The sequence below is a fragment of the Taeniopygia guttata genome, chromosome 9, assembly GCF_048771995.1.
Source record: "Taeniopygia guttata chromosome 9, bTaeGut7.mat, whole genome shotgun sequence".
Classification (NCBI taxonomy): domain Eukaryota; kingdom Metazoa; phylum Chordata; class Aves; order Passeriformes; family Estrildidae; genus Taeniopygia; species Taeniopygia guttata.
This window is the reverse complement of record NC_133034.1, coordinates 5366202-5385840: the sequence shown is the minus strand read 5'-3', so window position 1 is coordinate 5385840 and position 19639 is coordinate 5366202. Positions and strand designations below refer to the sequence as shown.

Sequence of the window (19639 nt, the reverse complement as noted above, 5' to 3'; positions counted from 1 at the left end):
GAGTCAGGAGGTTTTGCCGTCTCGGAGCTTTCCCGACTCCACGAGTCGGGAACTTTGTCTCCTTGGGGGGTCAGGGGGTTTTGCGCTCGCACAGAGTCAGCTTTCCCTACTCCAGGGCTCGGTCGCCGGGCTTTGGTGGGGGCACCTGGCATGATGAGCTTGCTGGGCATTTCCTGGGGCTCTGGTACTTTCCTGGGGTTCTGGTGCTTTCCCGAGACTCCGGGGGGCAGAACCCCCGGCATCCCAGGAAAAGCAGGGACTGGCCCCTGTGTCTCCCCGCCCTCCCTCTAGTGCCCCCGCTGCATGAATCCCTTCCCCGGCGCTCACCGAGCCGCGCTGGGCTCTGGTCGGAGATTTCTGCTTCTCCGCATCGCGCTCGCCTGCTGCTGTCGCGACCGAACCGCGACCGAACCGCGACTGAACCGCGACCGAACCGCGACCGAACCGCGACCGGCCGCGGGGCTCGAGCCGAGGCTTCCACCGCGAGGCGCGGGCGGCGCCGCGGGGCTCGCGTCCCGCTCCCGGAGCCCCGGGTATCAATCACCCCGCCGCTAAATGCGTCCCCTGTCCCGCAGAATAAACCTTTTTTTGTGAGCCCAACCCAATTCAGGGGCCCCTAAAGTAACAAATTGCCTGGGAATATGTTAACATGTGTAGCGACTTGAGCCCGGCGAGCAGTAATGCCTGCTCCTTAATACTGGTGTTTAGTAGGAGTTTTATTCCCGAATTTCGGTGGCAAAAGGGGTTTTTAATGCTTTTCCTGTTGCTTCCCAGCTGCTCGCTCCAAGCTGGCTCCAGCGTTTTGCTCAGGAGCGCAAAGGATGTTTGAAGGAAAGCGGGGAGGAAAACGGGCAGATTAAAGCGCTTTGGGCAGCTTCGCCAGCCGGAGATCCCGCAGGGAATGTAAGGAGCGTGGGGTCTGCTTTAATTAAAACGACCTTCCTGGTTATTTTAGCAGTTTAATTTCCAGGTTTCAGGCCTCAAGGAAGGAAGCTGAGCCTGGATGCAGAGCCCAGCAGAGGGCACGGCAGCCCCACGCAGGACCTGCAGAGCCGCCCGTCAATCCCTTCTTCATCCTGCCGGGACAGAAGGAGAAGGATTTTCGGGCTGCCAAATGATTTGTAACGCCTGTGGTTGGATTTTCGTGAGCTGGGGACTGTGTCCGTGGGGTGGGAGCGATCGCTGCACATCCAAGTCCCTGTAAGCTGTGCAGCTGGAAGAGTTGATCCCAAACACAGGATAACTAACGTGGAATTACGTGAGCTGGTTCTCTCTTCCACAGTGTTGATATGCAGACTATCACGATCTCTGAAACATCAATAACAAAATACGTGAATAAATTAAACTTTAATTAAAATAATGCCACCAGACTGAGCAAACTTTCTTCTTGTATTGCTTTCCATGCAGCAAAAGTTTCCCCTTCTTTTTTTCCCCCCAAGAAACACAACGAGCGTCTGTGTTGTAACTCCTGCCATGCCTTCCCAGAGCAGTTTGACGTCGGCTGCATTTCCCAATCCCTGTATTTTTGCAGCTGCTGGTTCCCTCCATGACTTCATTCTTATTCTGCCCCTGAGCATCTTGCTCAGAGCACTGACGTGTCGTGACTCAAAGTGATGATATTTGATGCACGCAAACCAAAATCCAGTTCCTGGCTGTTCCCAGCTAAACAGACCTGGATCACATCTGTCCCATCTCCCACAACAGAAGGAGAGCAGATAATTTCCATAAATAATTATTAATGATGGCTCATTATTTATGCATTGCTCAAAGCGTCTCTACCTTCAGTGCAAGTTCCATGTGACAGCAGTGGGGCTCCAGTACCTGGTGTTTCAAATTATTGGGATAACAAAGTAATTCCACTGAGGAGTTAATTTGGGAAATGATGGGTGGTTCTAGGCACACAGGTGATTTTAGTGATATAAAGCCATTTAAATCTCTTTATTTTACATGAGTGCAGGAGTGGAACAGCTGTGCCTGCAGGGCAGGTGGTTAACCTGGATGGAGGGGAGGGAAGGGGAAGGGATTGGAAGTAAGGAAAAGAAGGGAAGGGATGGGAAGGTTAAGAAGAGGAGGAAAAGGAAGCAGTGGGAAGGCAAAGCAAGGGATGAGAAGTGAAGGCATGGTGAGGGAAAACAAGGGAAAGGGGAGGGCTGGGAGGCATGGCAAGGTAAGAAAGTGGAAAACAAGGGAAAGAATGAGAAGGTAAAGTAAAGAAAGGCAAGGCAGGACAGAGGGCAGCTGAAGCAGCCTGGGTAGGTTTCCCAACCCCATTGTGAGGACAGGATGGGAAGTTCCACCTGCCCTAGTATTTCCCCACCTGCCACTCCCAGGACCTCCCAGCCAGGAGGCAGAAGATGCCCAGGATGAGCAGCCTGGTGCCAGAGATCTCCTGGATGAGCCTGAATGCATCTCCACTCTGAACTTGGGAGCCCTTGGGAATTCTCCTGGTGTGAAGACAGAGTCCTCCAGCCTGCCCAGCAATGGGTGACAGCAATGTCTCTCCTGATACCACGTCTCCAGGGAGTTTATCCCTGACCCTCTACAGTGCAAGCAAGGGATTATCCTTGACAACATTTCCTTCCAGACCCACCACTCTTTATCCTGTTTCACCAGCAGCTGCTGGGTCCCTGGGCGGTGTGCAGTGCTCATCTCCCTCGGGATGGCTTCTCCGGTGACTTCACATGGGAGTTGCCAAGCTGGAAGCATCAGAGCACTTGGAAAAGCCCTGGAAAGGGAAGGTGCTGGCTTCTGGGAAAGGGCTGCACACTCAAAACAACACTGGCAGTGTTCAGAGAATGCTGAAACCATCCACATTAAAGCCACTGTTTACTGGGACAAAACCAGCTCCTGAAGGCTGCACCCACGTCCCAGCCATGAGCTGGCTGTTGGAAGGTCCTGGACTGCTGCTGGTGATGAGCAGGGAAAAGAGAGGAGGAGCACAAGGAGCTGCTTGCAGGAATGATATGATGTGCTGTGCTGTGCAAACCCTCAATCATGCAAGCCACGATCCCACATCTGTATCCATGGAGCATCCCCATGGCCATGGGGAACTCTGGGAAAGCTTGGGCTGCAGGAGGGGGGCTGGGGTGAGATTTTGGGGCAGGCAGCTCCACTTGTGCCTGTGCATGGGCTGCACTTCGGGATAATGAACAGCTTGCCTGGGGAACTTGTGGCCACCCCATCCCTGGAAGTGTCCAAGGCCAGGTTGGATGGGGCTTGGAGCAACCTGGGATAGTGGAAGGTGTCCCTGCCCATGGCAGGGGGTGAAACTGGATGGGCTTTAAGGTCCCTTCTAACCCCAACCATTCCAGGATTCTGTCAGCTCAAGCACAGGCTTCCCTTTAACTCTCACTTTCACCAGGTGATTGATTTCCCTGTCAGTCCCTCTGCTCTTCCAGAAACCATCCATGAGTGTAAGACAGACCATCCTGCTGGGACAAGCCACTGCAGCTGGATTTGGAGCAGAAGTGGACAAACCATTAGTAACAGGTGAGGTCCAGTTCCACTCTCTGTGGTGTGGTTTGCAGAAAGATGAGACAGGAGCCTTTTCACAGCCCCCAACCCTTTCAGACGGAGGATATTTCCAGCTCACAACAACTTCTCAGCCCTCTTGCTTTCTCACCCTGCAGGAATAGGACACCATCCCCCAGAAGAGACTGTCCAGAGCCCCATCCAGCCTGGCCTTGGACACTTCCAGGGATAGCAGTTCCCTCCTGCCTTTCTCATGGTCCATCTAAAATCCGTAAACCAAACTGCCACTGTCAGACAGCAAAGTTGTGGCTTTTCCTGGGCTGGGACATGGGACTGGAGAAGATGGCAGTGTTCCTACTCTCTCTAGAGCCTTCAAGGCAGGATGGGAGCTGGCAGGTATGGACACAGCACAGTGAGCACCTCTCTGAGCCCGGGACTGGAGCTGGAGCAGAGGCTCCCTCTGCTCCCCTGGGCTGGGATTCAGAATTCCGTCGATTCAGAGCAACCCTGCCTGACTCACCCAGGAGCGAGGCTGAGCCTTTCCAAAGGAAAACTCACATTAAACTCTGCCACAAGGCTCTGGTGACCATATGGAGCTGGGAGAGGGGTGGGGGCCAGCCCTGACCTTTATTGTAAAGAGGGCAGCGCCACTGACCCCCTCCCTGCCCCCCGGGGTGGCTGTTCCCAGGCCACTCAGGTTGTTCCACATCTCACTGCTAAATAAGACAATTAAATCCTTGAGCCCAGGTTTTAGTGTTTCCATGTGCAGCCAAGTATCTTAATCTGGGCTGTTTGGGGAATTTTTATCCCGTGGATCCCTTGGTATGCCTGGAATGTTTGCTTTTCCTACTGTGTGCGTGTGTTTGAGGCACTCCTGTAAAAACAAGAGCTTCCTGCCTGCCTTGTAAATCTTTCCTTGATTGGCAGAGTGGCCTTTGGTGATTAATCAAGGGGCACGACAGAGCTGACACCCTCCAGGAGCTTGCTCCTTGCAAATCCCCGGCACGGTGGTGGGAGACCTGGGAAGGGACCCCGGGAGCTGGCTGCTCTCCAGAGCCGTGTGGTGACATCGGTTTTCGGTAAGAGCCTGGGAGAGGAAGGACTAAACGGAAATTCCAGAGAGCTAAGGAAATGCTCCAGAGGGCCGGGACTTCAGAGGCATTTTCTATTGTATCATCGGGATAAAACACGCGGCTCCGCTTGGAGGGATTCGCTCCGTGGCCAACCAAACCTTCCCACACACCTTGGTTGGGCTGGCAAAATGGAGATTTGTCCCAGCCAAACCTTCCCACCTTGGCTGGGCTGGCAAAATGAAGATTTGTCCCAGCCAAACCTTCCCACCTTGGTTGGGCTGGCAAAATGGAGATTTGTCCCAGCCAAACCTTCCCACCTTGGCTGGGCTGGCAACGAGATTTATTCCAACCAAACCTTCCCATCTTGGCTAGGCTGGCAACGATATTTATTCCAACCAAACCTTCCCACCTTGGTCAGGCTGGCAAGGAGGAGATTTGTCCCAGCCAAACCTTCCCACCTTGGTTGGGCTGGCAAGGAGGATGTTTATTCCAACCAAACCTTCCTACCTTGGCTGGGCTGGGAAGGGGAAGGTTCACCCCATGCATGGATAGAGGTTTCTCCAGGAGATGGACACAGCACAGGGGAGGCTGCAGAGGAAAACCACCTTGTTGGTGATCCTGGCTTTCTCCATGTTCCCATTGGAGCATTCCAGGTGTCACAGGCTCTGCCTGGATGTGGCATAGAGGTTCCAAGTTAGGTCTAAGCCCTGGAACAGCAAAAACACCTCCAGCATCTTGGCCAAAGGGCTCCAATTTGTCCCAACTAACTGCTGTTCTGCCCCTGAGCTTGCCTGGAGCTGGCTGTGGGATCCTGAACTGGTGTGTTGTGCAGGCCACACATGGGCCTGTGCCCATGTCCCAGTGATCCCAGAAGGTCCCAGCTTGGGAAAACAAGCCCAGCTTGTTGCAGGCTGCCAGCCCTAGGGCCAGCCCCAAACTAGTGCTGTAAGCAAGGAGACCTTCAGAGCCTGGTGGAAACTTGCCATGGGAGAAGTCAGTACTCGGCATTTTAGAGGAAATGGTGAGATTTAGCAGGAAGTTTTTTACAATGAGGGTGTTAAAACACTGGCACAAGTTGTCCAGAGAAGCTGTGGCTGCCCCATCCCTGGATGTGTTCCAGGCCAGGCTGGACAGGGCTTGGAGCAACCTGGGATAGTGGAAGGTATCCCTGCCCATGGCAGGGAATTGGACTGGGTGACCCTTAGAGGTCCCTTCCAACCCAAACCAAACTCTGTGATTTTCAAGTTCTGGTCTTCCCAGTTTTTCCCTTAGCTTTTGCCCACTGCCAGAGGCAGGATCTGTGCTGTGAGCCAGGACAGGGCCAGGGCCAGGATGAGGAGCTCCAGGAACAGAGCACTGTGAGCAGGCAGCCAAGGAGGGTCTGTGTGTCTGTCCCAGCTGAGCTCTGGGAGGAGGAACGGGTGGGAAGGAGCACTCAGGACACACAGGAGCACTCAGGACACACATGCTGGCTGCTCCCTGGACCACAGGAAGATGATCTTCAAGGTCCCTTCCAACCCAAGCCATCCTGTGATTCTGTGAAAGAGCATTTCAGCCAGGCATGGTGGTGCCAGTGTGGGCAGAGCCCTGCAGCCTCTCCCTGCTCCTGGACAAACTGCTCCCTGCCTGTTTATTCTGCTGATATCAGAGGTGATGCTGATGGGTGCCTGTCTCTCCAATCTGCTCCATCTTTCCCAGGCAGTGCTGGGTTTGGAGCTGCTGCTCCACCTCCCCCCATTACACCATCTGTGCTCCCTCCATGCACCTGCCAGAGGATGCTCTTTGCTGTCCCCTCTCCACACCTGTCCCAAGGCCACTCCAGCCTCTTTCCCAGCCATCACCAACAGCAGCTCAAAAACCCTGGCAAGAGGGCCAGGGGTGTTTTCCAGGCATTTTGTGTCCCCATGCAATGAGCGCTGTAGCCATCCAGCCCTGTTAGCTGTGACCATCCTGGTGACACCGTCACTGCCATGGTGCCAGGGGATGTTCAGTGCCATCAAGGTCACCTCCACGTCTACACAATGTTCTCACCCTTGTGTTCTCACCACCACACAGCTTCCAGCATGGCTCTGGTGTTTGGATGCAGCTGGCAATGATCCCAGAGGTGACACAGAGCTGCTCTGTCCCACTTGGTGTGGCCTCCAGGCCACCTCTAATTCCAGAGTGCCTGGGAGGCCCCAGCACTGGTAGGAGCCCAAGGGATCAGGCAGCAGGTGGGTGAAGCAGCAAGACAGTGACAATTCCTGCTTCCTTTGGCATCCTGGGATGAAGAACAACCCCTGCTCAATGCTGTCCTTCCCTTTTCTTGTTTCACCCAGCCCATCCCTGCACTGGGGACAACCTGCCTGTAAAGTGTCATCACTGGGCCCTGCAGTGAACCAGTGTTTTCTGCCTCCTCAGCCTCTCCTCGGCCACGCTCTTCCAGCATGGATATTTCTCACTTATTCTGTGTCTGGGAACACGAGGCCAAGCTGATTTCGCCCTGGCTGCATCTCTGTCAGGTTTTCCTCACAGCCAGGAAGATGTGAAGTTCCTCAGGGATCCAGGTGTGTGTGCTTATTTTCAGCCCTGCAGAGCAATGGGGAACGGGGTGTTTGGTGTCCCCCCACCCCTCTGGGTTCTGCTCCGTCCTTTTGCAAGTAGTGGCTCCAATTTGGGGTGCAGATCCCCCACATGGCGCTGGGGAGGGGGCACAGACCCATCCATCCACCTGGGTGTGCTCCAGAGTCAAGTGGGCAAACGTGGTCAGCGAGGAGGTGCTGCTGGTGGCCACCAGCCTGTGACACTTACCCAGTGTCGCTGTGTCCCCCCACATCCCCACCGAGCTCTGGGGCAGGAGGTGGAGCCTCCCCTCTCCCAGAGCCATGGGGGGTTCCCTGCCAGGTGGGCAGGAAATCACACCCAGCACTTTGAATTTCTCAGGAAAAAGAGAAAAATTCCTCAAAGGCGGCAAAACAACGGTGAGGGGCTTTGCTATGGAAATTCAGAGCTGTGTCCCCTGGGGCTGGTGGCTCCTGGGATCTCGCTGGGCTTCACCTTTGTCCCTGCTGGCATCTCCTCAGCGTTCCCTGGACTGGGTCCCACTGGTGCTAGCAGGTCAGGAACAAACCCCTCGCAGGAAACAGGGAAATAAAGGAAAGCAGAAAAGAACAATTTCACATCCAGGAATGGAAATGACTCAGGGGCATTAAAATGCAGGGAAGATGAGAACGAGGAGGGTCCTGGCCCTGTTTTCAGCCACATTTTTTCCCCCTCTCAAAATTCCTAAGAAGGGGCTCTGTGAAGATGCCTGTGGCATCACCTCCCAGAGTGTTTGATTGATGAAAAACTGTGGCAGGAGTCTCTGGAGTGGAGATGTGCCCTGGGTTATCTATATGGGATCTATAGATCAGCTGCAGAAGAGGAAAGAACCCAGGAGGATGTGGAGGAGAGGGAGCAGGAGCACTCCAAATTTCTGTGGTCCTCACTTGGGGCAGATCCAGCATGCCCCTGGAAAAAAGGGGAATCTCAGGGATCTGACTCTGGGAGAGACACCTGAGGTGTGGAGGAGCTGGCTGTCCCCAGAGAGATGGGAGAGGTGGGAACAGTGCTCCATTCATCTCTTGGGGATGTCCCCAAAAGCTTCTTTCAGATGGGATCAGTCCTGGTCCCCTCATTGCTCCAGCTGTGTCCCCACCAAGGCTACCAAGGCTTTCCCCTGGGTGGAGAGAGATATTTCCATTCCTTCCTCCACTGAGGAAGAGCCATATCAGTCACAAAGCAGCAACAGGACAAGGGGATTTGGCACAACCAGGAGCATCCCAATCCCACCCATGCCCTGCCCAGTCACATTGAGGTGTTCCCTCTTGGAGTTTTGGGAAGGGAATTTGCTCTGTTGCACAGCAGCACTCCAGGTCACACATTTCCAGGGGGATCAGACCTGGGACAACCCAAAATGATGCAGATTTCAGAGAGAGGACAGGGAAGATGAGCTGGCCTCAGGCCTGGCAGCTTGTGGGGGTATCTCCAGGAGGATAGGATCCCTCTGGCTGGGATGGTGGGAGCAGAGCAAGGGCTGGGGTGCAGTGATGGATGGATCCCCTGGGGATGCAGTTCCCTTTGGGGGCAGCCTGGGCAATCCTGGCACTGGGAAACAGCATTTGTGCAATTCCTTGAACTCCAAGTCCTGGTTGCACTTTGAATCCAGAGTTTGGGACAGAAGCAGGTACCTGGAGGAAGCTTTATCAGGAAGATTGTCATGGAGAGGTTTGAGGGGTTCAGCATGGTCACGGGACACTGTCACTGGGGCTCACTGATCACAGGATGCTGTCACCACTGTCACCATCTCCCCAGGAGATGTGCTGAGGCTGCAAACCTCCTCTGCATCCCAGGCACCCACCTCTGCCCACAATGCCCCAGTTTTCCAGGCTCAGCACGGCCGAGGGCTGAGGCATTTTGGGAGCCTGAAGACAGCCAGGGTGATCTCATCCCACGAGTATTTTCTTGGCTCCCTCTCCTCGCTCCAACGCCTCGGCGATAAGGCTGGGCTGAGGTCAGTGGGAGGGTCTGGCATTGCGGAGCCGTGTGTCACCCCGCGGAGCCTGGGACACGCACCGGAGCCTGGGACACGGCACCTGCGCTTCCCTGGCTCCAGCCAGCTCCCCGAGTCCCTGTCCCAGCCTCCAGGATGCTCCACCTGGGAAGAGGGTCCGTGCAGGCAGCCAAAGGTGCCCCCACCACCGCCCACAGGTCCAGCTGCTGTTGTTTCACCTTCTCCTGGGGAAAACAAAAAGGTTGAGGCTTTTCTTACCTCCAGTATTAGAAAGAAGGAGAGGAAACTCTTCAGATCACTTTCCAAAGGGGTCTTATCAGCCCGGGAGGGGTTTCCTGCTGGCAGGAATAGAGCGGTGTTAAGATAGGAAAGGAAGGATGACACAAACATAGATAAGGCCAGGGGGATGAGCCAGGAGAGGAACCCTGGCTGCTGGGGCAGCTGGGCTGCTCCCTTGGAGCTTGGGTAGGAGCCCCATCCACCTGGGAAAGAGCAGGACAGAGCCACAGCTGGGTCCTTGTGGAGATGCCACTGCTGGGCTTGGTATATTGGAGTGGTGCATCATCCATCACCCATCCATCCATGTTCATCCATCCATCCATCCATCCATCCATCCATCCATCCATCCATCCATCCATCCATCCATCACCCATCCATCCATCACCCATCCATCCATATCCATCCATCCATCATCCTCCATCCATCCATCCATCCATCCATCCATCCATCCATCCATCATCCATCCATCCCCATGGTGCTGGGCCTGGGCCCGTGTTTCCAGACTCTGCATGTGCCTGGGGACACAGGGACAAGTGCTGTGCTCTCGTCTCCTCCCCACACAAAACTAGATCCTCACTGAGTCTTCAGGGTGCCAATTCCCACATTTTGGCCTTCATCCATGAGGATTTGACTTGTCACTAAGACAACTGGGCTGAAAAACCTGTTTCTTGAATTTCTAGGTGTTCCTCTTCCTCCAAGCTGACTCCATCTCTCTGCATTTTCTTTCCATGCTCCCCTGCCTTTGAGTCTGGTACCTGCTGCACGTGGGAGATTTATTTTTTCCCCATTTTTGGGGAGATAACCCAGAGGTAGTGAGCTGTGCCTGCAGCCTGTGCCTGCTATTGTACCCTGGGTGCACCAGGGGCGATACCAGCGTGTGATGGAGCAGGAAAACAAGGAGATGAGGCTGGAGACCCCCACATCCCCCTCCCCACATCAGTCTCCCGGCTCTATGCCAGTCGGAAGATGCCGAGTTCCCTCAAAAGAATGGGAGCTTAATGTCCCGGAGCTAATAAGCGATTTCCCCCTGCACCTGCCTCTCCCTGCTGCCTCCCCTCCAGCCATCTGCTGTCTCGGGGCCTTTGGACTCTGCACCGACAGCCTGGGGCGCCCGGGGCTGAGACAGGGCTGGTGTTCCACTGCTCTGGGGCTGGGGGTGCTCAGTGTCCCCCCGGAGATAAGCTGGTGTGGTTTGAAGGGGGAATTCGGCCCCTGATGGTTTCCTCCATCTCTGTGTCCCCCCAGGGAGGTGGCAGAGCCCAACAGGGGAAACTGAGGCTGGGAGAGCAGCAGGGAGCACCCAAAGGTGCCGAGCCAGACACGAGCTGGCAGGAATTGCTGCATCCACAGGGAGCTGGCATCCCCAGCCAGGGGGGTGTGAGGATGGAGGACTCGAGGAGGGAGGAATGCAAGGAGAGAGACGTGAAGAGAAGATGCAAGGAGGGGGAAGGTGAGGAGGGGGGATGAGAGAGATGGGGGATTCGAGAAGTGGGATGTGAAATACGAAGAGGGGGACATAAGGAGGGGGATGTGAGGAGGAAGACACGAGGAAGAATGCGAGGTGGGGAATGAGAGGAGAGGGGTGTGGGGGGGTTGGGATGTGAAGGGGGGGATGTGAGAAGGAGGATGTAAGGAGAGGGACATGAAGAAGGGGGATGAGAGGAGGGGGGATGAGAGGACACAGAGTGCGAGGCGAGGGGGATGCGAAAGGGAGAATGTAAAGAGAGGGGTGCGAGAAGGGGGGGCCCGAGGGGCAGAGCAGATGGGGCCAGCAGGCTCGGGGTTGCCCCGGCTCCGCAGACAAAGGCTGGGGCAGATTTACGGCCCGGGACAGCTGGCGGGCAGAGCCGCCCCCCCGCCCGCAGCTGCCGCTCCCGCTCCCGGCCGCGCTCCTGCGCCGGCGGCGGCCCCGGGGCGGAGCGGGGCGGGACCGGCCCCACATTCCGGGCATAGCAAAGCCCGGCCCGGCCCCCGCGGCTCCGGGACGCTCAGAGCCGCCGCAGCACCGCTCCGCTCCGCCATGCCCCGGTGAGTTCCCCCGCCGGGACCCCCGACCGGCACCTGGGACCCCCCGGCACCGGGAACTCCCCAGCACCGGGACCCCCCTGACCGGCACCGGGATCCCCCCGAGCGGCATCGGGACCCCCCAGCAGCGGGAATCCCCCGGTACTGCCGCCCACCTCCCCCCCCCCCCCCCCGGCACAGGGAACCCCTTAGCATTGGGACGCCCCCGACTGGGATCGGGACCCCCGACCGGCACTGGGGTGCCCGGATACGGAGAGGCCCCTCGGGGAAAGGACGCTCTCCCGGCACCGGGAATCCCCCAGCAGGGATCGGGACCTCTCTCGGTCGGCAGCGGGACCCACCCGGACCAGCAATCCCGGGACCGAGACCCCCTTGGACCGAGATCCTCCCGGCCGGGACTGGGACACCCCTCTGGGGCTGGGATTCTTCGACCGGGATCGAACCCCCCTGGCCCAGGGAAGCCCCCAGTCGGGACTGGGATCCCTCCACGGGAACCGGGACCCTTCTCCCTGGGACCGGGACTCGCCCCTCCGGCACCTGAGACCCTCCCGGGAAAGACCCTCTCCCGTGCCGGATCCACCCCCAGGGATTGAGAACACTCCTGGAACCCTCCCAAACGGGACAGGAACATCCCCACGGCACTCACAGCACCCCCCCCCCCCCCCCCCGAAAAGTCCCAGGACCCTCACCGAGACTGGGACACCTCTGCAAGTCCGGGTCTGGGGGTCCGGTCCCATGGGGCTGCTTTATGCCCCACTCCCGGGCCAGTGCCAGTCCCGGCTCCATGGGGCACCAGCTCTGGGGGCAGCCCCAGGTGGCAGCCCCAGGTGGCAGCTGAGAGTGCCGGTGCTCGGCCACCCCGGTGCTATTGCTCCGCTCTCCCACTGCCGCCACGGGCTCCCACCCCTCCGGCACGTCCGGGCCGCATTCCTGGCAAACAATCCCGTGTCCATCAGGATCCGGACTCTCCTGCTTCGCAACAAACCCCGTTTCTCCCTCTTGCAGGCGTCTCGGCATGCCCAGCTGCTGTTGAGGTCCCGCGGGACGCCCTTCTCGGGTGGAAACGTGGCTCTGCCGGCGGCACGGACGGACATGAGGACGGCGGAGGACTCGAACGGGACGGTGCTGCACCGCCTGATCCAGGAGCAGCTGCGCTATGGGAATCTCACGGAGAACCGCACTCTGCTGGCCATCCAGCAGCAGGCCCTGCGCGGCGGCGGCGCCGGGAGCCCCCGCTCCTCCCTGGAGAGCCTCAGCCCGGAGGAGAGCCAGATGGTGCAGCAATCCACGCGGCAGGAGCCGCAGGGCCAGGAGCATCACTCCGACCACGTCTACTTGGAGAACAGCGTCTATCGGCTCTGCCCGCCCAAGGGCGAGGAGCTGCCCAGCTACGAGGAGGCCAAGGCGCATTCCCAGCTCCTGGCCTCGCAGCGGGGAGCGGCGGGCGGGGGGCTCCGGGCCGAGCCCGGTCCCCGCGGGGCCGACAGCGGCGGCCGGCGCCCCGACGAGGCGCTGAAGGAGCTGAAGCACGGCCACGTGCGGTCGCTGAGCGAGCGGCTCATGCGGATGTCGCTGGAGAGGAACGGGGCCAAGGCGCAGAGCCCCATCAGCGCTTCCCACAGCTTCCCGCAGCTCTCCCGGCAGCTCGTCCCCCTGCGCGGGCAGCACCCCGAGGGCACCGAGCCGCGGGGACCGCCCCCGGAGTATCCCTACGTCATCCCTTCCCAGGACGCTTACCTGGCTGAACCCCCACGACCCTGCTCCCGGGAAGGTCCTGGGTTTCAGCATCCTGAGATCAGGTAAATTGAGGTCCCATGGCTCTGCTTTTGAATGCCTCCCAGGAATGTCCAGGATGGATGTTTGGAACTTGCAGGATGCTTTGGTCCTCAGTGGCCCAGGCCATGGGGGTCTGCCAGGAGCACCCTACTCTGCTCCTGTCCCCAGCTCCCCCAGCATGCTGGGCTTTTCCAACCGGTGATGAAAATCCCATTCCCACAGCAGACCCTGCCTCAACCCCACGCACCAGGAGGGAGCTGGGAGTAACTTAAGGGATAATCTAGGAGCTGGAAGCAGCCCAGGCAGCTAAATGTGGAATAGGTATGGGGCAGGGTGGAAAACAAATATGGTCCCCGCTCCACGGAAACTCCTGTCATGGTCCTGAACTGGGAATGTCCATGTAACTTGGAATTGCTGCTGAGCAGAGCCTGGGCTGGTGCCAAGTGGTCTGTGGTTCCTTTGGCAGCTCAATGCCTCTGGCAAAGCCCCAGGGTGACTGTGAGATGGACATCTTGGGGTCCAGGCATTGCCTAGAATTTGAGGAGGACTAGAAACAACCTCTTCCATCATGGAAAATGATGGGAAGAAGGGAACTCGTGGCTCAATGTGAGGCCACACTGCTCCCGGCCCTGCTGATCTATCCAGGCAGAGAGTGATAGCATCTCCAGCAGGAAAACCTTCTCCTTCCAGGGAACAAAGAGGGGAAGGGGAGCTGCGAGGAAGATGTATTTATTCTTCCTTGCTCCTATATCATCCCGCAGGAATGCAGGCCCTTGGCGGGCAGCCCGCAGGGGAGCACAGCGGGGCTGGGCCGTGTACAGCCACCCTGCTCAGGGTATTCCAGGCAGGATGTTGAGGTGGGATGCTGGAGCAGTGGCACAAGGGGCAGCCAGGCTAGCCTGGTTCCTCCAAATATAAAAAGGATACATCCATGGTTTGGCAGTGAGGACCTATGTCAGGAGTCTTTGCTTTGCAAAGAAAATAAGGAAAGTGCTGGCTTCCAAGGTGCATCCTATACCAGGCTGCCTGCAGCATTCCCAGGAAGAGAGGGACCTGGGGGGTTGGGAGCCCATTCAGACCCACTTCCCAGGTCCTGGAGGGGTCAGGTCAAGGCATCCCTGCACGATGGGATTTGTGATCAGAGAGCGAGCGCTTCCCAGTTCTAAAAAGCAGGATAGGCACTTCCATCTCCTTTGAGATGACTTGGAGGCACTAGCACGTGCTCGATGGGATGCTGGAGCTGCAGCCAGCTCTCCCACCCTGCCAAACCTTGACTCCCCCTCCTTGCTGTCTGCAGGGTGCTGCCCACCTCGGTGCCAGCCGCGTTCCTGCCGCTGTGTCCGGGCGCGCTGGGTCCGGCCGGCGTGGAGGCCCTGGTCAGCGCCCAGGCGGTGTCGGCCGGCAGCCGCCTGGCCCGGGCAGACGCCGTCCTGCGGGAGAACGAGAGGCTCCAGCGGGAGAGCGAGAAGCTGCGGCGGGAGCTGGAGAGCTGTGCCGAGAAGGCGAGCCGCATCCAGAAGGTGAGGGAATGGTGGCAGTTTCCCTCCTGCCCCGAGCGATGCTCGACCAGCTGCTGTGAAAATTTACCCCCTTTAGTGATTTAATCCTTTTTCCTCCTCCCTCTGGCGGCTTGTTCCCCTCGGAGCAGCTGCAGCACGGCAGCCGGGATTGGGGAGAAGGAGCCCATTCTCCAGTGACCCTATCCCTCCGCCTGTCCCCCCATCCCAGCCACCACAGAAAGCCCTTTGTGTGGCCGCGTACAAGGGGCGGCTGTTCCCCGTGGCTGGGCTATGGCAAAGTCAAAATCTGTGGAGAGACTCTTCCATAAGAGAAAACCCCCAAAAAAATCAGTTTTCCCTCCCAAAACGTGTGCTGGGGGCCAACTTGGGGTGCACTGAGCTCCTTCAGCAGCTCAGGTTGGGCTGAGCACCCTGGCTGGGCTTTGGCTGGCATCTCCCTTTCCTCATTCCATGAATATCTAACCCTGGCTTGTCCCTTCCTCCACCCCAGCTGGAGAGTGAGATCCAGCGCATCTCAGAGGATTATGAAAATCTTGTCAAGGCGTCTTCCAAGCGGGAAGCCTTGGAGAAAGCCATGAGGAACAAGAGAGATTGTGAGATGCGACGGCTGCAGGATTTCAACCGAGACCTGAAAGGTGAGGAGACCCTCTGTGTCCACATCCCCATGGGTGCTCTGTGTCCCTCAGCTGTTTCCACGGGAAACCAGGCTTTTCCCCTTTCCTCCAGCCAAAATCTTGTATTTAAATCTTAATTGGTGTTGATTGTTTTGCACCAGAGCGGTTGGAATCGGCAAACAAGCAGCTGGCCAGCAAGAACCAGGAAAACCAGGAGAGCAACCAGGGCAGCGTGGCCAAACTCCTGGCACAGAGTAAGTCCCGGGGGAAACCCATCCTTGCCCGGCTCCCCGTGGCATCTGCAGGGCTGGAGGAGGAGGAGGCGGGTGTCGGGCGGCAGCTCTCGCCCTTCCCCAGGGAGGATGGAGCAGTTCTTGGCGCTGGACTCGAGCCATTAATCCCGGCGGCCGGCCGGCGGCGTGACCCGCATTCCCCACATTCCTGCCGCAGCTCCGGCTCTTCCAGCACCAAGCCCGCACTCCCGCCCAGCCGTTCTCTCTGTCCTCCCTCCTGCACTTCGCAGCCATGCCAGCCTGGACTTTTTTTTTGGGAAAATGTACTTAAATTTTAGCAGAGAGATGTGATGTTGGTGTTAGTAGGAAGAATTGCATCCCCCTCCCTAAGGTGGCTGGATTCACACCAGGCAGGTTTCACCCTTCCTGAGCTAAAATGGCTGAAATGTGGCACGTGGAAACTTTTGGCCATCTGCCCAAGTAGCTGGAATGCCCCTGACCCCCATTTGATAGAAGATCTGCAGGAAGGGGTGGCATAGCCAGATGTTGGGAAGCAAAGAACCCCCACTGGGCTTTGTGGACCAGCCTTAGGGAAGCCGAATGTCTGAGATTTGTGGGGTTCCCTTGCAGGCTACGAGCACCAGCAGGAGAAGGAGAAGCTGGAGCGGGAGGTGTCCCTGCTGCGCAGCGCCAACGAGGACCAGCGGCGGCGGGCAGAGCTGCTGGAGCAGGCGCTGGGCAGCGCCCAGGCACGGGCGGCCAAGGCAGAGGCCGAGCTCCGGAAGAAACGAGCCTACGTGGAGAAGGTGGAGCGGCTGCAGGCAGCCCTGGGGCAGCTCCAGGCCGCCTGTGAGAAGCGGGAGCAGCTGGAGCTGCGGCTCCGCACCCGCCTGGAGCAGGAGCTGAAGATGCTGCGGGCTCAGCAGGTGGGTGGGTGCTGGCGAGGCACGGCGGGTGCTGCGTCCTCCCAGCACCTCCTCACCCTCACTGGGGCTTTGTTTTGGCCGCTGCAGAGGCAGGCGGGCAGCGCAAGCGGGGGGACGCCAGAGCTGAGCGCCCACACGCTGTCGGAGCAGCTGAGGGAGAGGGAGGAGAAGATCCTGGCGCTGGAGGCCGACATGACCAAGTGGGAGCAGAAGTACCTGGAGGAGTGCACCATGCGCCAGTTCGCCATGGACGCCGCGGCCACGGCGGCCGCCCAGCGCGACACCACCCTCATCAGCCACTCCCCACGGCACTCCCCCAACAGCAGCTTCAACGAGGACCTTCTCCTGGCCAGCCACAAGCACCAGGAGATGGAGAACAGGTAGTCCCACCTTGCCAGAAGCATTTGGCCCCATCAAACTTTTTGGTTGGGCGGTGCCTGGATCCTCCTCTTCCCATCCAGCTCCTCTTCCAGCTTCTGCCTTTCTTCCTTTCCAGATTAAAAGCCCTTCATGCCCAAATCCTGGAGAAGGATGCTGTCATCAAGGTCCTGCAGCAGCGCTCGCGGAGAGACCCCAGCAAAGCCCTTCAGGGCTCCCTGCGGCCGGCCAAATCCGTGCCCTCCATCTTCGCTGCCTCCGCCGCCCCAAGCTGGCCAGGGGCTGGCCAGAGTGACCGGTCATCCGAGGGCAGCTCCCGTGGCAGCACAGGTAAATAGGGACACCTGCCTGCTCCCTACCGTCACTTGGTGCTGGGGACCTGCTTGCAATTTTCCCCTGTGGTTTTGGAGCTAGAGAGCTTGGGGAGGGGTGATTCCTCCAGGACCAGCCAGCAATCACAGGATCTCAGAATGGTTTGGGTTGGAAGGGACCTTTAAGCTCATCTTGTTCCACCCTCTCCTATGGGCAGGGACACCTTCCACTAGTCCAGGTTGCTTCAAGCCCCATCCAATCTGCCCTTAAAAAATTGAATCCCTTATTACCTTGAATCCCTAACAGAGTCTCCTCCAGCAGGCAAAGCCACCCCTGAAGGGACAGCAGTGTCCCCTGCCTTTCCTTTGCCATCCCACTCCAAACACGGCAGCAAGGACGGCAGCACGCAGACAGACGGAGCGGCCGGGAGCAGCGAGCAGGGCGAGGGCACCGGAGTGCTGGGTGAGTCCCCCTGGATGGCACGGGGCAGAGAGTTGGGATGCCCCAGCATGTGGGCTTAGCATCCCTGGGACAGGATTTGCACAAGCATCAGCAATTTTTTAAGGCCCCAGCTGAGTTGGGTGGGTTCGAATCCCTGCGAATCCCTGTAAATCCCTTCTTTCTCTGCAGAGAGCTCAGCCACTGCCAGAGCCCTGGACCTGTCTGACATGGTGGAGATCCTGATTTAAGGCCACCCAGGGCTGCACGGTGGCCTCTCCACCCCTCCTGCCAGCATGTCAGGATGGAGAAGCATCTGGGAAGGAGGGGCCGAGCCGGGAGCTCAGCGGAGTGCCCTCGGCCGGTCTCAGCTGTGACTCCGGGGTGTGGGAGGGTCACTGTCCCCCTCGGCGCCCACATGGGTCCCTGGCTGCGCAGGGCGCACTGGAGCCCGGGGACCCCGCGGTGGCTTCATCCCCACCCTGGCTCTATCCCAACTTCATCCCCATCACAGCTCCCACTTCTGGGTCTTGGCCATCTGCACAGACCCAGGTGCTTGGCTTCCGACTCCAAAATCCCTCTCTGATCGCCTGAACTGTACCCACAAGCTGAAGTCTCTGCACGAGGGCAGAGCTGGGAGGGATCCTCTGCGGGTCCCATCGACCACCTGGATCCACGTGGCCAAGCCAAGCACTGGGAGCACCAAACTTCCATCACTCTGGGTTTTTGTCATGGGTGGGCGAGGGCTTTGTGATGGGGTGACAGTGAAACAAAAATGACAGTGGAGGGGATGGAGGGTGGAGGAAAAGCAGAGGTGAAGGGCTCTGAGGATGCTGATGGAGGTGGCAGGATGTGCTGCTCTTCTCCTGGCTGCATCCCCCGGCTACTGGCAGCTGGCTTCTGCCCGTAGCCAGCGCTGACATCCCGCTCCTCGGAGCTTCCCATCCTTGTCCTTCATGTAAATATATATATTTTTCTTTATTTCTTTCCCCTTTCAACATGTGCATTTGCTGGCCAACTGCATTTTTTATTTTTCTCTCCCCAGACACGTAAAAAATGCGTTCGGTTCTTGTGCATTGTTTACAAAATGGAAAAGAAACAAAAATTATGAAAGAGGAAAAAAAACCCCAAACCCCATGACTTAATATATTTTATATTAATATTGGTATTTCTTTTTAAGTATTTTTTTTCGTGCTGTGAACTTTTTTTCCTGCCAAAGACGACAAGTTCTCGTTTGTGCGTTTTAAGTTATCTTTAAGTATTTAAACATAAACCTGGCTGTTTCGTTATGCCACCCTATACCGAGATTGCTGTAGCATTCCACTTGGTATAACAATATTTTAATAAAAAAAAACGAATACTGATCAACAGATTCTCTTTTTTTCCATACAATGCAGAGACATGGAGGTGCCACCAGGGGAAGAGGGTCTGGGAGTGCTGACTCCCTGCTTCACAGGTCCATCCCAGCTCCCCAGGGCAGAGAGATTTGGGGTGCAGCTGCATGGGAGAGGGGAAAAATGCTCAAGAGCATTTCTGCATTCTTCAAAATCCCGTTGGGATCCCATTCCCCTCACTTTCATGGGGTAAAAGGATGGAGTTACCTAAAAGTGTTGTAGTTTCCTTCCTGCTCTGGTATCCCTGCATCCCTGTGTCCTCCTCAGTCCTTGTACCTGCTGTCCTTGATCTCTGCATCCCATAACTGCATCCTGATGGGATCCTCCTCTTCCTCACAAAACCTCCTAAGCCCTTGCCACAGGGACTCCCTGATGTCTTCCTGCATGGATGGCCCTGGTTCCCAAGCTCTCCTTGGCTTTGTCAGCCATTTCCAAGCCCTTCCCACTCTGCCTGGCTCCTTGGTCTTCCAGAAGACCAGAAGTTTTCCAGGGGTTGGATTTTTATATTCTAATTACTGTGGTGTTAATGCTTCCAAGAGAACATCCCTGGGGACTCTGCCATCTCCAGCCAGGCCAAGGCTTTCTCTTTTTGCCACCCCTTGGCATCAACTGGGAGCTCATCTTGGTTATCCTGCTGTCCCAGGGGACCAGCAGCTCTTGTACTCTGCA

At 57.5% G+C, this 19639-nt stretch overlaps 1 protein-coding gene across 4 annotated transcripts; it reads left to right on the top strand.

Moving 5' to 3' along the window:
* The first annotated feature begins 11244 nt into the window (after positions 1-11244).
* On the top strand, positions 11245-18940 carry AMOTL2 (angiomotin like 2). 4 transcript variants are annotated; one of them, XM_032750026.3, is made up of 10 exons: positions 11245-11382; positions 12385-13178; positions 14453-14675; positions 15166-15310; positions 15451-15543; positions 16153-16448; positions 16536-16828; positions 16945-17156; positions 17460-17600; positions 17769-18940. In XM_032750026.3, the coding sequence occupies exons 2-10, from the start codon at positions 12472-12474 to the stop codon at positions 17825-17827; spliced, it is 2169 nt and encodes a 722-aa protein (XP_032605917.3). In that variant the 5' UTR covers positions 11245-11382; positions 12385-12471; the 3' UTR covers positions 17828-18940. The 4 variants fall into 4 exon arrangements, with proteins under 4 accessions (XP_032605917.3, XP_032605916.3, XP_032605914.3 ...); XM_032750025.3 differs by having other exon boundaries at positions 17457-17600; XM_032750023.3 differs by having other exon boundaries at positions 17445-17600.
* Positions 18941-19639: the final 699 nt, after the last annotated feature.

Bases quoted from the DNA above. Each gene is read 5' to 3' on its own strand.
- AMOTL2 (XM_032750023.3), top strand. From the start codon at position 12,472: ATGAGGACGGCGGAGGACTCGAACGGGACGGTGCTGCACCGCCTGATC. The intron at 14,676-15,165 runs GTGAGGGAATGG...CCTCCACCCCAG, and splicing joins AGGCGAGCCGCATCCAGAAG to CTGGAGAGTGAGATCCAGCG. The intron at 17,157-17,444 runs GTAAATAGGGAC...AATCCCTAACAG, and splicing joins CAGCTCCCGTGGCAGCACAG to AGTCTCCTCCAGCAGGCAAA.